Below are 15,815 nucleotides of genomic sequence, written 5' to 3'. Positions count from 1 at the left end.
CACAATTTTAAGACAATTTACTATTTTGCAGAAAAGATTTGTTCCTGTCCAGTTTGTGGAATGTCTGTTCCAGCAGTTGATATTGAGCTCCATGCAGATCAGTGTTGTGAAAATGATCAACTCGAAGGCTTTAAGACAGGGCCCGTAAAACACAAGTAACCAATTATTTTGAGTACCGGTACATATACTAAGCTGAATATATAAATTAAATAAAAAAAAATGTAATGAGGTGTCTGTTGAAATTCTGTATTAAGTTAGTATCATTGTTTATCTCATTTAGAACAAATGGCTATTGGCTAGATTAAAGTATGCCTTAAGGTATGGCCTACAATTCGAGAGGTGAAAGCGAAAGGTTATATCTGCTTCTTTATTTAATGTCACTTAGAACCTTTTCGCATTCACTCCTCAAATTGCCTGACTGCCTTTATGTTACCATAGCTGTAAATAAGTCGTAAAATTCAACACACATGTTTACCCTAAGTTTTTTAACATGGTATTTGACACAGGTATTCAAAAAGTGCCTTTACCCTGGGAATTATTTGTTTAAATGGAATAGCCCTAAAGTTTAGTTGTATCATCTATAAATTTCTATAAATGCAGGTCTCTAGAGGAGACGGTTACAGAGATTCGGGGTAAGCTGAAAAATAAAAAATGGACACTGTCTATAAGGCGCACCAAAATCATAGAAACAACAATGGAAATGATGGCAGATGCAGATGAACAGGATTTGGCGTCAGAGCTTATGTTCATAGGGGAAGAAGGGTGGATGCTGGTGGTCTTCGAAGAGAGCTCTTTAGTCTTGTGTTTGAAAAAACTCCTCTCTTAGACAGAAATACATTTTCCAATGAAGCATGTTCACTTCAACATGGAGAATATATTATTCTTGGAAAGCTTGTGTCTTTAACATTTATCTATGGGCACCCTGGATTAAAGACATTGCATCAAACTATCATAAAATACATATTGAATGAAAAAACGCCAACTACAGAAATCCCTTTAGCAGATGTTCAGAATGCCACTGTACTGAGGGCTATAGATACAGTAAGGATCCGTTTTTAAAATATTTTTATTGCTAAATAATAGCATTTTGTAACGAGAACCACTACCACCATTTTACACTTGAAAGGAGAGCATATTTTCACAACTTGGTGTGTCACATATTTTGGTCCCGAATATAAACAAGAACCATTAAATGGATCTTATGAGCTTTAAGTATACTGCACAAGTTGCATAACTCAAACTTATATTACAACTTTTTTTTCCGTTTTCAAAATACAATAATGACTAAGTGCAATGAGAAGATGTGCTGTGCAATGTTTAGTATTAAATTGTAGAACTAAGCTGCAACTGATGATTTGTTGGAACTGCACTTTATAAAGCAACACTGTTTATCACCTGGTCAATGTTATGGTACACAAAGTAAGTGAGGGTATTATTAGAACTTGCATGTTGTCATGTCTCTCCGTTCATTCAATCCAAATTTCATTTTCTGTCCATATCTGTGTCAATCATGGTTTGATTTGAAAGTTTTTTTGGCAGAAATGACCATCATAGTATAAGGATGTGTGTGCACAGGACTTATGTCCTTCAAGGTCAAGGTCATAGCAACCTTTTGAACTTTAAGCTAATTTTGTTATAAAAGGCCTTACTGATGATGTGTCCAGTCCATTCCTTTCTCATGTATGGTTGGTTTTTTAAATATTTTGGCAGAATTGACCACAATGATATGGGGAAGTGCCTTGATTTCATAAACTGTTCCATTCAGGCAGTTTTCCTAACACTTGGGCATACGGCATTTATCATATTCTGTGATAGCTCTAGTTTGATTTCAATTTCAGATCCAGAAAGCATCATCTAAGGAGGAGTATATGGAGGCAGCCATAGAAACAAGTGATTTGTTAGAAAGATCAGGCTTCAACAAACCTCATACACAAGATTCCTCTCAATCAGCAGTCTACACAGTTAAAGAGTACCACATTTTCTACAGGTGCTTTGGCCATATTAGACAGTTCATGGATGGTGAGTGATATAATAGTCATTTATATCATTTGCATGGATGTGTTGAATATAAATGTGTGCATTATAAATGTATCATTCCTTCAGTCTGGACTTAATACACAAATAATCATTTGATAGGCAATTTACTCAATACAGGGTCTTTATTTGTACTTTTCAATAATTTAATTTCATTTAATTTCTTGGTTATGCCTTTGTTTTTGATATGCAGGGCTGAAACTGCATGGAGTTCTGGATATAATGATACTTCATCACCAGGAGGCAACACAGTTTCTGGGCGAAGCTACAGCTTTAACTGCAGAAGTGGTGAATAACTTTTACAGTTTCAGCTTTTCTGACAAAGGGGATCCAAACTGGGAAACGGAAGAGGCAATTGAATACAACTTTCGCTGTTTCATATGTCAAGTTAAGAGTAAGTTTTCCACACCAACATAACAGCATAAGTTTCCTGAAAATGCATCCATTAAATGATAATTGTGCTCTAGCTGAGCTTTTCCAATCGCCCAACGTATGTCATCTATCGACAACTTCTAACCACAGAACCAAATTGCTTGGCCCATTTAATTGAAACTCAACGGGGATTTTACTTTGTGGTGCCCTTTTGAAATTAGAATTATTCAAAGACATTAATTCAATGTAGAACACTGGTTGTCATGAAATTGAAAGGAAAAAACTTGACCTAAACTGTAAGGCCTTCCCTTAAATATTTGGTGTGATAATGATAGTGTAATTGTCCTATAAAGACCTTTCAAAGACTTTTCTTAAACTGCCAAGCACAGGCCTTTGATATTTGATATGCAGTCATGTGCAGTAACCAAGTTCTGCCCTGGGTCAAAGCCCGACTCCCTCCAGAGGTCTCATGTGACCTATAGATTTTCCAGGCATTTTTTCGATACTCTTTCCTGAAACTTCACAGCACTGTCCTTTTAAAAAGCTTAGGTGGGTGAGTCAGGGCCACAATGGCCCTCTTGTTCATATGCAATGTAGTCATATTGCGCAGAAGAGCAAAGTTAAGAATTAAAAATACTTCTCTTTTGTTTTTAGCTCAGCTGTAAACAACCCATATCAGTCTTATCTGTTTGTTTTCAACATTCTATACCTTAAAAAATCTTTTATAATTTGTGAAATATTTACTTCTTTGAAAGTATTTAGGCTTGTAATTGAGGTTATCTGACTGATAAATGATGTGAACTGATTTTCAATATGATTTAAAAGGAAATTTTAAAACAAATAGCACGTTATGAAGCTTAGTTTCCTGATATTGGGGCCTTGTCCTGAAAACTGTTATGTGGTCTCATAAAGACCCATAGGGTCTCAGATGAGCATTTCAGGGCTACAATGGCTCTTAATGAGTTGAGATTTAATTTAGTGATGTTCATTTCAGAAGGCCGGATCAGCTCAACTGTAATAAACATTTCCACAGAAACTGCTGAGGAAGACAGCATTCAAGTTACCCTTGAGCTGGTGTTGCAAGCCTTTGTTGGTTGTCAAGGATTACCAAAAGACATTCCATCTGGACTAATAGAGTTCAATCATAACAGTTCAGCTTTGAGCCATGTCAACACTTGTGCCCCTAGTATAACATTTCAAAATACATCAAAACTCCTAAAATTTGAAGATTTTGAGCGGACAATGCTGGATATCATTTTTGGATGTGAAGGCTTTGGCCAAAAGTAGTGATCAACTATTAAAGTTAATTGTTACTGAACCAGAAGTATTTTTATGTTATCGAAGTAAGAGCATTTAGTCTCCGCTTCGTCTGTCTGTCCTTTAAAACTACTGATGGTGATTGAATTAAAACTTGATACATAGAAAGATGACAATAGAGAAGAGCACTGCACAAGAACCATAATCCTATCATGCATATATGTATTAAGTTATCTCCACTTAACAATTTCTTTCATAATTGGTGCTTGTTTGGGCCTTACCATTGAAAAAGTTTAGGTTATTGAAATAAAACTTGAAATATAGACAGATGGCAGGAAAGGCAGTAAACAAGAACCATAACCTCCCATTCTTTTTTATAATGGTTGCTTGTCTTAAGTTATCAAGGGATTGCAATCAAAGAAACTTGTAGATAGATGGAGATAAGAGGAAGTACAGTTCCCAAGAATCGAATCCTATCCTGCATATTTATTTAGTTATCCCCTTTTGTTTCTACATACTTGGTGCTTGTTCGGCAATATTATGGAAGGTTATGAAGGGATTCAAATGAAACTTGGTATATAGTTAGGTGGCAATGACATAATGAAACATTTGAAGATGAATATCAGGCCATCATGCCAATTCCCTTTAAAATTAATTCTCAAGCCTGCCCATATCTTTCCAGGTTATGGTTTATTTTCAACTTGTGTATAATAATGCTACAGTCATTCACATTCTACCAGAATTTCAATTGTAGGTCAATTTTCTGCCTAGTATCCAAAGAATGTGGATGAATGGGGAGCATCCATAGCTACCAGTGATACCCTTTTTCTAGAAAACACCAACATTGGTTTTATAGAAATAGTTCATTGGCAATAACAAAGTGCAATTCACTACAAATGAGACTGATTTTCAAAAGATTATAGCGTGGGGATAATTGTTATATTCCTGCAATAAATGACAAATCATTCACTAATTAAAAACAGTGTGCAGGTGGATGCAGATTAGACTTTACTCACTTTTAGTGGAATAATTATATCTTTATTATTCATCTATAATCTTGGGGGAAAGAAATTTAATTTCCGTAAGGCACAACTATTAAAGTGACATTGTAGTATGTAACCATCTTGTGGTATGTAACATTTATTGTGGTCTTTCATGAAAAGAAAACAAAGTTATCAACACCCCTGAGCTGACTCCGCTATGAATGCTTTAGGGCCAAATGGTCCTCTTGTTAAATGGTTTGTATTGGCAATATTTGTAATCGAAATGTATGACTTGTATATCATGAATTTTGCTCATATGATTTTACAATGTGTTTTCTTGACAAGTTTTATTATAAAAACATTTATAGTGTCAAGATTTATAGCCCTTTATAACCTACATGTATTAAAATTTAAAAAAAAATTGATATGTTTTGAAAGGAATTCAATGAGACATAAATAAAATAATGGCAATATGACCTTGAAAAATCAAGAACCACAACTCTGACCTGTTGTCAAAGTGCTTCCATTGATTTGAAAGAAAATGATTCAGCATAATAATATTAATCAATATATTATATATTGATAAGAAAGGTTTTGGATGAAATTAACAGTCATTTTTACAATAAAACACTAAATATCATGACAGTCACATAGGGATTATATTTATCAATAGGCCAGGGTAAAAAATGAATATCAATAATATATATAGCCTGTAATTCACACTGGGTTTTCATGTGCCGGTACAAATAGAAGGTAAATTTCGAGCTATTGAAATTCATGTAAGAGTCCAATGACTCTATTGTTTCCCAAGTATTGTGTGTATATTAAAAAGGTTAATTTTGTTTGCACTGGTGGATTAGCTTGGGAAAAACAGAATATCTATAACTGCTGGCTTAAACTATTAAGAGGCTATAATTTATTCCATTTTTAAATATCAAAAAACAGTTAATGGTTTCTTGAACCAACATATGCTAAATATGTTCAGAATACTTGTACAAGTAGTACTAATGCACAATTTGAAGACAATTTACTATTTTGCAGAAAAGATGTTTGTTCCTGTCCAGTTTGTGGAATGTCTGTTCCAGCAGTTGATATTGAGCTCCATGCAGATCAGTGTTGTGAAAATGATCAACTCGAAGGCTTTAAGACAGGGCCCGTAAAACACAAGTAACCAATTATTTTGAGTACAGGTACATATACTAAGCTGAATATATAAATTAAATGAAAAAAAAAGGTAATGAGGTGTCTGTTGAAATTCTGTATTAAGTTAGTATCATTGTTTATCTCATTTAGAACAAATGGCTATTGGCTAGATTACAGTATGCCTTAAGGTATGGCCTACAATTCGAGAGGTGAAAGCGAAAAGGTTATATCTGCTTCTTTATTTAATGTCACTTAGAACCTTTTCGCATTCACTCCTCAAATTGCCTGACTGCCTTTATGTTACCATAGCTGTAAATAAGTCGTAAAATTCAACACACATGTTTACCCTAAGTTTTTTAACATGGTATTTGACACAGGTATTCAAAAAAGTGCCTTTACCCTGGGAATTATATGTTTAAATGGAATAGCCCTAAAGTTTAGTTGTATCATCTATAAATTTCTATAGATGCAGGTCTCTAGAGGAGACGGTTACAGAGATTCGGGGTAAGCTGAAAAATAAAAAATGGACACTGTCTATAAGGCGCACCAAAATCATAGAAGGAAATGATGGCAGATGCAGATGAACAGGATTTGGCGTCAGAGCTTATGGTCAAGTTCATAGGGGAAGAAGGGGTGGATGCTGGTGGTCTTCGAAGAGAGCTCTTTAGTCTTGTGTTTGAAAAAACTCCTCTCTTAGACAGAAATACATTTTCCAATTAAGCATGTTCACTTCAACATGGAGAATATATTATTCTTGGAAAGCTTGTGTCTTTAACATTTATCTATGTGCACCCTGGATTAAAGACATTGCATCAAACTATCATAAAATACATATTGAATGAAAAAACGCCAACTACAGAAATCCCTTTAGCAGATGTTCAGAATGCCACTGTACTGAGGGCTATAGATACAGTAAGGATCCGTTTTTAAAATATTTTTATTGCTAAATAATAGCATTTTGTAACGAGAACCACTACCACCATTTTACACTTGAAAGGAGAGCATATTTTCACAACTTGGTGTGTCACATATTTTGGTCCCGAATATAAAACAAGAACCATTAAATGGATCTTATGAGCTTTAAGTATACTGCACAAGTTGCATAACTCAAACTTATATTACAACTTTTTTTCCATTTTCAAAATACAATAATGACTAAGTGCAATGAGAAGATGTGCTGTGCAATGTTTAGTATTAAATTGTAGAACTAAGCTGCAACTGATGATTTGCTGGAACTGCACTTTATAAAGCAACACTGTTTATCACCTGGTCAATGTTATGGTACACAAAGTAAGTGAGGGTATTATTAGAACTTGCATGTTGTCATGTCTCTCCGTTCATTCAATCCAAATTTCATTTTCTGTCCATATCTGTGTCAATCATGGTTTGATTTGAAAGTTTTTTGGCAGAAATGACCATCATAGTATAAGGATGTGTGTGCACAGGACTCATGTCCTTCAAGGTCAAGGTCATAGCAACCTTTTGAACTTTAAGCTAATTTTGTTATAAAAGGCCTTACTGATGATGTGTCCAGTCCATTCCTTTCTCATGTATGGTTGGTTTTTTAAATATTTTGGCAGAATTGACCACAATGATATGGGAAGTGCCTTGATTTCATAAACTGTTCCATTCAGGCAGTTTTCCTAACACTTGGGCATACGGCATTTATCATATTCTGTGATAGCTCTAGTTTGATTTCAATTTCAGATCCAGAAAGCATCATCTAAGGAGGAGTATATGGAGGCAGCCATAGAAACAAGTGATTTGTTAGAAAGATCAGGCTTCAACAAACCTCATACACAAGATTCCTCTCATCAGCAGTCTACACAGTTAAAGAGTACCACATTTTCTACAGGTGCTTTGGCCATATTAGACAGTTCATGGATGGTGAGTGATATAATAGTCATTTATATCATTTGCATGGATGTGTTGAATATAAATGTGTGCATTATAAATGTATCATTCCTTCAGTCTGGACTTAATACACAAATAATCATTTGATAGGCAATTTACTCAATACAGGGTCTTTATTTGTACTTTTCAATAATTTAATTTCATTTAATTTCTTGGTTATGCCTTTGTTTTTGATATGCAGGGCTGAAACTGCATGGAGTTCTGGATATAATGATACTTCATCACCAGGAGGCAACACAGTTTCTGGGCGAAGCTACAGCTTTAACTGCAGAAGTGGTGAATAACTTTTACAGTTTCAGCTTTTCTGACAAAGGGGATCCAAACTGGGAAACGGAAGAGGCAATTGAATACAACTTTCGCTGTTTCATATGTCAAGTTAAGAGTAAGTTTTCCACACCAACATAACAGCATAAGTTTCCTGAAAATGCATCCATTAAATGATAATTGTGCTCTAGCTGAGCTTTTCCAATCGCCCAACGTATGTCATCTATCGACAACTTCTAACCACAGAACCAAATTGCTTGGCCCATTTAATTGAAACTCAACGGGGATTTTACTTTGTGGTGCCCTTTTGAAATTAGAATTATTCAAAGACATTAATTCAATGTAGAACACTGGTTGTCATGAAAATTGAAAGGAAAAAAACTTGACCTAAACTGTAAGGCCTTCCCTTAAATATTTGGTGTGTATAATGATAGTGTAATTGTCCTATAAAGACCTTTGAAAGACTTTTCTTAAACTGCCAAGCACAGGCCTTTGATATTTGATATGCAGTCTTGTGCAGTAACCAAGTTCTGCCCCTGGGTCAAAGCCCGACTCCCTCCAGAGGTCTCATGTGACCTATAGATTTTCCAGGCATTTTTTCGATACTCTTTCCTGAAACTTCACAGCACTGTCCTTTTAAAAAGCTTAGGTGGGTGAGTCAGGGCCACAATGGCCCTCTTGTTCATATGCAATGTAGTCATATTGCGCAGAAGAGCAAAGTTAAGAATTAAAAATACTTCTCTTTTGTTTTTAGCTCAGCTGTAAACAACCCATATCAGTCTTATCTGTTTGTTTCAACATTCTATACCTTAAAAAATCTTTTATAATTTGTGAAATATTTACTTCTTTGAAAGTATTTAGGCTTGTAATTGAGGTTATCTGACTGATAAATGATGTGAACTGATTTTCAATATGATTTAAAAGGAAATTTTAAAACAAATAGCACGTTATGAAGCTTAGTTTCCTGATATTGGGGCCTTGTCCTGAAAACTGTTATGTGGTCTCATAAAGACCCATAGGGTCTCAGATGAGCATTTCAGGGCTACAATGGCTCTTAATGATTGAGATTTAATTTAGTGATGTTCATTTCAGAAGGCCGGATCAGCTCAACTGTAATAAACATTTCCACAGAAACTGCTGAGGAAGACAGCATTCAAGTTACCCTTGAGCTGGTGTTGCAAGCCTTTGTTGGTTGTCAAGGATTACCAAAAGACATTCCATCTGGACTAATAGAGTTCAATCATAACAGTTCAGCTTTGAGCCATGTCAACACTTGTGCCCCTAGTATAACATTTCAAAATACATCAAAACTCCTAAAATTTGAAGATTTTGAGCGGACAATGCTGGATATCATTTTTGGATGTGAAGGCTTTGGCCAAAAGTAGTGATCAACTATTAAAGTTAATTGTTACTGAACCAGAAGTATTTTTATGTTATCGAAGTAAGAGCATTTAGTCTCCGCTTCGTCTGTCTGTCCTTTAAAACTACTGATGGTGATTGAATTAAAACTTGATACATAGAAGATGACATGAGAGGAAGAGCACTGCACAAGAACCATAATCCTATCATGCATATATGTATTAAGTTATCTCCACTTAACAATTTCTTTCATAATTGGTGCTTGTTTGGGCCTTACCATTGAAAAAAGTTTAGGTTATTGAAATAAAACTTGAAATATAGACAGATGGCAGGAAAGGCAGTAAACAAGAACCATAACCTCCCATTCTTTTTTATAATGGTTGCTTGTCTTAAAGTTATCAAGGGATTGCAATCAAAGAAACTTGTAGATAGATGGAGATAAGAGGAAGTACAGTTCCCAAGAATCGAATCCTATCCTGCATATTTATTTAGTTATCTCCCCTTTTGTTTCTACATACTTGGTGCTTGTTCGGCAATATTATGGAAGGTTATGAAGGGATTCAAATGAAACTTGGTATATAGTTAGGTGGCAATGACATAATGAAACATTTGAAGATCAATATCAGGCCATCATGCCAATTCCCTTTAAAATTAATTCTCAAGCCTGCCCATATCTTTCCAGGTTATGGTTTATTTTCAACTTGTGTATAATAATGCTACAGTCATTCACATTCTACCAGAATTTCAATTGTAGGTCAATTTTCTGCCTAGTATCCAAAGAATGTGGATGAATGGGGAGCATCCATAGCTACCAGTGATACCTTTTTTTAGAAAACACCAACATTGGTTTTATAGAAATAGTTCATTGGCAATAACAAAGTGCAATTCACTACAAATGAGACTTATTTTCAAAAGATTATAGCGTGGGGATAATTGTTATATTCCTGCAATAAATGACAAATCATTCACTAATTAAAAACAGTGTGCAGGTGGATGCAGATTAGACTTTACTCACTTTTAGTGGAATAATTATATCTTTATTATTCATTTATAATCTTGGGGGAAAGAAATTTAATTTCCGTAAGGCACAACTATTAAAGTGACATTGTAGTATGTAACCATCTTGTGGTATGTAACATTTATTGTGGTCTTTCATGAAAAGAAAACAAAGTTATCAACACCCCTGAGCTGACTCCGCTATGAATGCTTTAGGGCCAAATGGTCCTCTTGTTAAATGGTTTGTATTGGCAATATTTGTAATCGAAATGTATGACTTTTATATCATGAATTTTGCTCATATGATTTTAGCTCTACTGGCCAAAGGCCAGAAGAGCTTATGCGATGGTACTGTGTCAGTAGTACATGTATGTGCGTCCGTGCGTCTGTAAACAATTCATGTTAACACGATACAGCCTTAAGTTTTGTATCTTGATGAAACCTGTACAGTATCTACATATCCATTAGAGCTCGGTTCCTTTCGAACACCAGCCAGATCCGCCCATGCATGCCTAGATTATGGGCCTTGATAGTATAAAAATCCTGTAAACAATTGCTCGTAAACACGATTCAGTCTTCAGTTTTGATTGTTTCTTGATGAAACTTGTACAGTATTTGGATATACATTAGAGCTTTGTTCCTTTCGAAAACCAGCTAGATCTGCCAATGCATGCCTAGATTATGTGCCTTGAAATGATTAGATTATGGGCCTTGATAGTATAAAAAATGTTATTGTATAATAAATGCTTGCGAACATGATACAGTCTTCAGTTTTGAGTATTCAGATACTCATAAGGGGTTGGTTCTTTTCGAAAACAGTGATGTTGACCACACAAACCCAGCCAGTAGAGCATAGGCCTCTTGTTTTCAATGGTTTCTATTTGTGTTAGTGTTTCATGTCAGACTAAAAGAACGAAACCAGGGTTGTCTGCACAGCTTGTGCTGTTAACCAACTTCATTGTTAACTGTCAACAACAACCCCTGGAATGGGTTTTGAAAATTTTGCTCAGAGTACTTAAGGGGATGTAGTTAAGTCAATATTTTTTTTACGACGTAAGTCTCCTACTTCTCTCCTGCATTTAAGGCATGAATATGTGCATGCTAGTATTGTGAATAAATCACAAGGTATCTTACTGTCAGAGAAAATATTTAATGCTAACATTCTAAAATTCTTGGTGACCTAAAAAAGAAGTTCATCGTTCTTTATCTGTGATAAGATCAAATTGAACAAGTTAGATATTTGGAAACAAAATACGCTTGGTATATAAGTATAAAAATAAATGAATCTTTTATTTTCATAATTATTTGCTTTTCATTTCTTTCTTTTTCTAATTGGAGATTGAACAATATGTTGTCAAGAACTAATCTTAGTTGCATTATGTTTGTAGATAATTATTGCATGTATTCATTGAATTGCTGGTGAATTGGTAAAGATTTTTACAGTAGCAAATACTAGGTTATTTAAAGTTAGGGTTATTCTGGACAACATTAAAAGCATGTGATGCCTCCTTGTTTACATTATCTATTGCTAAGAAGTGATCATGAAAGTAAATGTTTAATTTCATATTCATCTATCTTGCACTGTATGTACAATAAATTTTGCAAACTAAAACTTATATAAATTTGGTATTTATAATGCAAGTCTTTAAGTTTGATCATACTTAAACAAAATGTAGAATGCATCTAGTTATTTTGCCACCCCTTGTCATTGATCAATTATGTTAGGATTTCTATATTAAAGCTGCACTTTCATAGATTAAAAGTTTGACAACTTTTTCTTTTTTTGTCTTGAAACGAGCCAATTTTTGCGAAATGCATGGAAACCAGTTATATAAGACTGCTGACAAAAATATTAGATTGCAGATTTAATTAGATTGCAGATTTTTTTATTCAAGTTCAAAAACTGAAAAATGTTTTATGATTTTTAGCTCTACTGGCCAAAGGCCAGAGGAGCTCATGTGATGGTAATGTGTACATAGTATGTCAGTCTGTGTGTCAGTGCTTCTGTAAACAATTTCTTGTTAACGCGATACAGTCTTTAGTTTTGATTGTTTCTCGATGAAACTCGTACGGTATTCAGATATCAATTAGAGCTTGGTTCCTTTCGAAAACCAGCCATATCCGCCAAGGCATGCCTAGATTATGGGCCTTCAAAGTGTTAAAGAAATGTTATTTTTAGCCAGGTCTGCATGAGCAAATTCTATTTTTAGCCACGTTAACATGTCAAGTCTAGGATTAAGGGAGACAATTTGCTTTTTGGTTCTGCAGTTGATTTTGTGAATTACTGTGCCTTGTTCTTGTTGATTGCCCAAAGGCCATTTTTTAGCTCAATTCTAAGTGTCTGTAGGTTGAGCATTCATCTTAACAAAATTGGTTGTGAATGTTTGTTCAAATTATGCACCTGGGGTCATTACTGGCCACGCGCAGGATTCCCAGGTTTGGTAAACTTGAATAGGGAATGGTTTGAAAATATTTTTGTTGGAACCAGCTTTGCAAACACTTGCTATTTTGAATTAGGCTCCACAAGGCTCAAAATATGCCCCTGATGCGAAAGCTGGCCACACCCCTTTTGACCTCTGTTATTCTTAAAGCTTCAGCAATGATATTTAGACCATGTCTACAGTTTTGCAAATAAGCATCAATGTTGTCCTCAGATGCCCTTGACTTTGACCTTTTGACCATTTTTTTATTTTTTAAAACTACAGAAATTATTACCATGAGTACAGTTTTTAAACCATTTTTAGCTTGACTATTCGAAGAATATGGAGAGCTATACTACTCACCCAAACGTCGGCGTCAGCGTTTGCATCACACCTTGGTTAAGGTTTTGCATGCAAGCACACATAGGTTAATATCTCAGCAACTACTTGAGGTATTAGGCATTCAGACTTTATACAGTGGTACTGAACCTTTCAACCTACTTAATTAACCAAGTTAGAAAACTTGCAAATATGCCTTTATTATTGGACATTTTTTGGACTAATTTTTGCCCCTTTATTATCGGGTATGCGATTAAATTCTGGTTAAGGTCTTGCATGTTAGCACACATAGGATAATATCTCAGCAATTACTTGATCTCAGCAACTACTTGAGGTATTCCATTGAGACTTTATACAATGGTATTCAACCACACAATGCAATTGAATAACCAAGTTAGATAACTGTATTTTGCAAATAATTGCCCTTTATTATTAGAATTCTGGTTAAAATGTTCCATGTAAATACATTAATGTTAATATCTTAAAAGCGGCAGAATAGTCGAGCGTGCTGTCTCTGTGACAGTTCTTGTTTTTTGTCAGATGACCTTAACTTGGCACATATTATAATAGTCCATGCAACTAATCTGCTTACAATACTTTCTGGGCTCAGATGTTGAAAGCGCAACGTTTTCAGGTAACCCAAACACAAAACGTGAACTATATGTCTGTTGCCTTTTACACATACATACGTGCTCTGGATTAAAAATGACCTCAAGAGCCATGCCAGTAGAGCATAGTCCCCTATGGGCCTCTTGTTTTAAAACTGTTAGTAATGGTTTAAGCTGATCTCTTGTCAGCCATCTTTTATCATTAGTTTTCAGATATTTACACAAAAATTTGCTATTTCATGACAAAAAAATACCAAAAAAACGTAAAAACGGTATATTTGTGAGAGTGCAGTTTAAAGCAGTCTTTGTTTATCAAATATTTAAATTCTTCCCCAAATGTTTACAGTTGTATATGTATTTTTATGTTAAAAAACAGTGGCTATATTCTGAAATGGCCTAGTTGTTTGTTATAATGAATAAAAAGGTTTGAGTTAATTTAAGTTAGTTTTTAGCTCAACTATTTGCAGAATAAGGTGGCTTTACTAATCGCCCCAGCTTCAGCATCAGCGTCCTGTTAAGGTAGGGAAGGATAACATTCTTACACAGTTGTTCAGGGCCATTACACAATGAGGTTGCATAACTCCATATATTCTTAATACAAATTATGGCCCCTGATTGACTTAAATACTAACTTGGTTAAAGTTTAAGGGCAAGTTGGGATTTTTACTAAGAATGTCAATACTGTTCATCTCATTGTCTTAATACCTGTCACAATTATAAATTACAATCTTACAATAACTTAAGGTTACATATCACAATGTCATCCTAAATACAAACTATGGCCCCTGATGGACTTAAGAACTTGGTTTTAAATTTTAGGGCACATCATTTCTGGTTAAAGTTTATGGGCAAGTTGAGATTTACTTAATATATTCTCTTCATTAAATTGACTTAATCTTTTCACGCAGTCTGTAACGGGCAGCACACAATTATGTTACAAAAATCCATTTTAAGTTTAGTTTGACATATGTTAAATAGAATAACATTTGGTACTGAATAACTTGAGATATAGTTGACATATTGCAGCTGTTTATCTTTGAAAAGGAACATATTATAGGGACCTTTCATAAGATTGTATTTTGGGCTCTGAGTCACTGTCACTGTTACTTAAAATAGAAAACTGTTTGGCCCCAAAACCTTGTAAATGACATATTGTGACTGAAACTTGGAATATAGGAAGTGTATGCAGACCTTTCATAGGATTGTTATTGGGGCTCCTAAGTTCAAGGTCACTGTTATAAAAACACAAGCTCTTACAGTTGGTACTGATAACTCCAGTTAAGAGTTTACATTTCGCAACCGAACTCTGGAAACTGCGAGTACACAAGACCATTATCTCTCAAGCAACTATGTGCTTAAGAGAATCATAACTTTCTTTAAGATCGTTGTAAAATATGTTCAAATTAACTTTTGTCTTAAGCTTAAATATCAACGTTACAAAATATGGACTATTCACCATGTCTAAGCAACTCCTTTACCATTGGATGGATTTCAATGAAACTTAGCAAGCAATTACTGTACAAAACTTGATTTATTTTCATTAAAAAATATTGTTTGGGGTCTGTATCTTTAGGGTAAATGTGAAACAGAGAGTTCGGTCAGAGTGAGTGTTTTATTAAATATCTATGTCCTGAATATTTCAATATGATACACTAGTGCTTAACTGCTCTACTCTCTTAAGTTTTGGCATAGTTGAGAATACAATCATGCTGGTGTGAACTATCATTCGTCTTTACATATTAAGCTAGTAGTCATTTTGTGGCTGAAACACAATCAGAACATTTCTTGGCTTGACAGATCAAATCCTGATGTATACTGGTGAACTTTGTTCTAAGCCTTGTTAGGTGCATGCTGATGTTGATAATTGTTTGTATGCTTTAGACAAGATTGCCTGAATGCATCACAAGTTGGTGTATATACAGGTGAATGCGTTCTGTACTGAATAACAATCAGCGAACATTGTTTACTGCTGAAGATGGATAGGAATTAAAATGTGCAAAAACACACATTACACACATAACACTACATGTGCATTTTCTAAGAATTAAAGGGTCTCATGTTAAATAGCACTTTCAACATTTAAAGGGCCCATAATTCATGAACAGAACTGGTTGGTTAAGAAAGAA

General features: G+C 34.7%; 2 protein-coding genes across 3 annotated transcripts; both read left to right on the top strand.

Annotated features, from left to right (window-relative positions):
- Positions 1–92: 92 nt before the first annotated feature.
- Positions 93–3,767, top strand: LOC128236710 (uncharacterized). Of its 2 annotated transcripts, XM_052951779.1 has the most exons (6): positions 93–155; positions 601–1,041; positions 1,335–1,419; positions 1,839–2,019; positions 2,228–2,428; positions 3,401–3,767. In XM_052951779.1, the coding sequence occupies exons 3-6, from the start codon at positions 1,408–1,410 to the stop codon at positions 3,691–3,693; spliced, it is 687 nt and encodes a 228-aa protein (XP_052807739.1). In that variant the 5' UTR covers positions 93–155; positions 601–1,041; positions 1,335–1,407; the 3' UTR covers positions 3,694–3,767. The 2 variants fall into 2 exon arrangements, with proteins under 2 accessions (XP_052807739.1, XP_052807740.1); XM_052951780.1 differs by lacking the exon at positions 1,335–1,419.
- A 3,850-nt stretch (positions 3,768–7,617) lies between these two features.
- On the top strand, positions 7,618–9,446 carry LOC128237135 (uncharacterized). The gene is made up of 3 exons (XM_052952389.1): positions 7,618–7,676; positions 7,885–8,085; positions 9,060–9,446. The coding sequence occupies exons 1-3, from the start codon at positions 7,670–7,672 to the stop codon at positions 9,350–9,352; spliced, it is 501 nt and encodes a 166-aa protein (XP_052808349.1). The 5' UTR covers positions 7,618–7,669; the 3' UTR covers positions 9,353–9,446.
- The last annotated feature ends 6,369 nt before the right edge of the window (positions 9,447–15,815 follow it).

This window comes from Mya arenaria, chromosome 6, assembly GCF_026914265.1.
Source record: "Mya arenaria isolate MELC-2E11 chromosome 6, ASM2691426v1".
In the NCBI taxonomy this organism is placed as follows: domain Eukaryota; kingdom Metazoa; phylum Mollusca; class Bivalvia; order Myida; family Myidae; genus Mya; species Mya arenaria.
The sequence above is the reverse complement of the archived record's forward strand: the minus strand, read 5'-3'. Positions and strand labels throughout refer to the sequence as shown.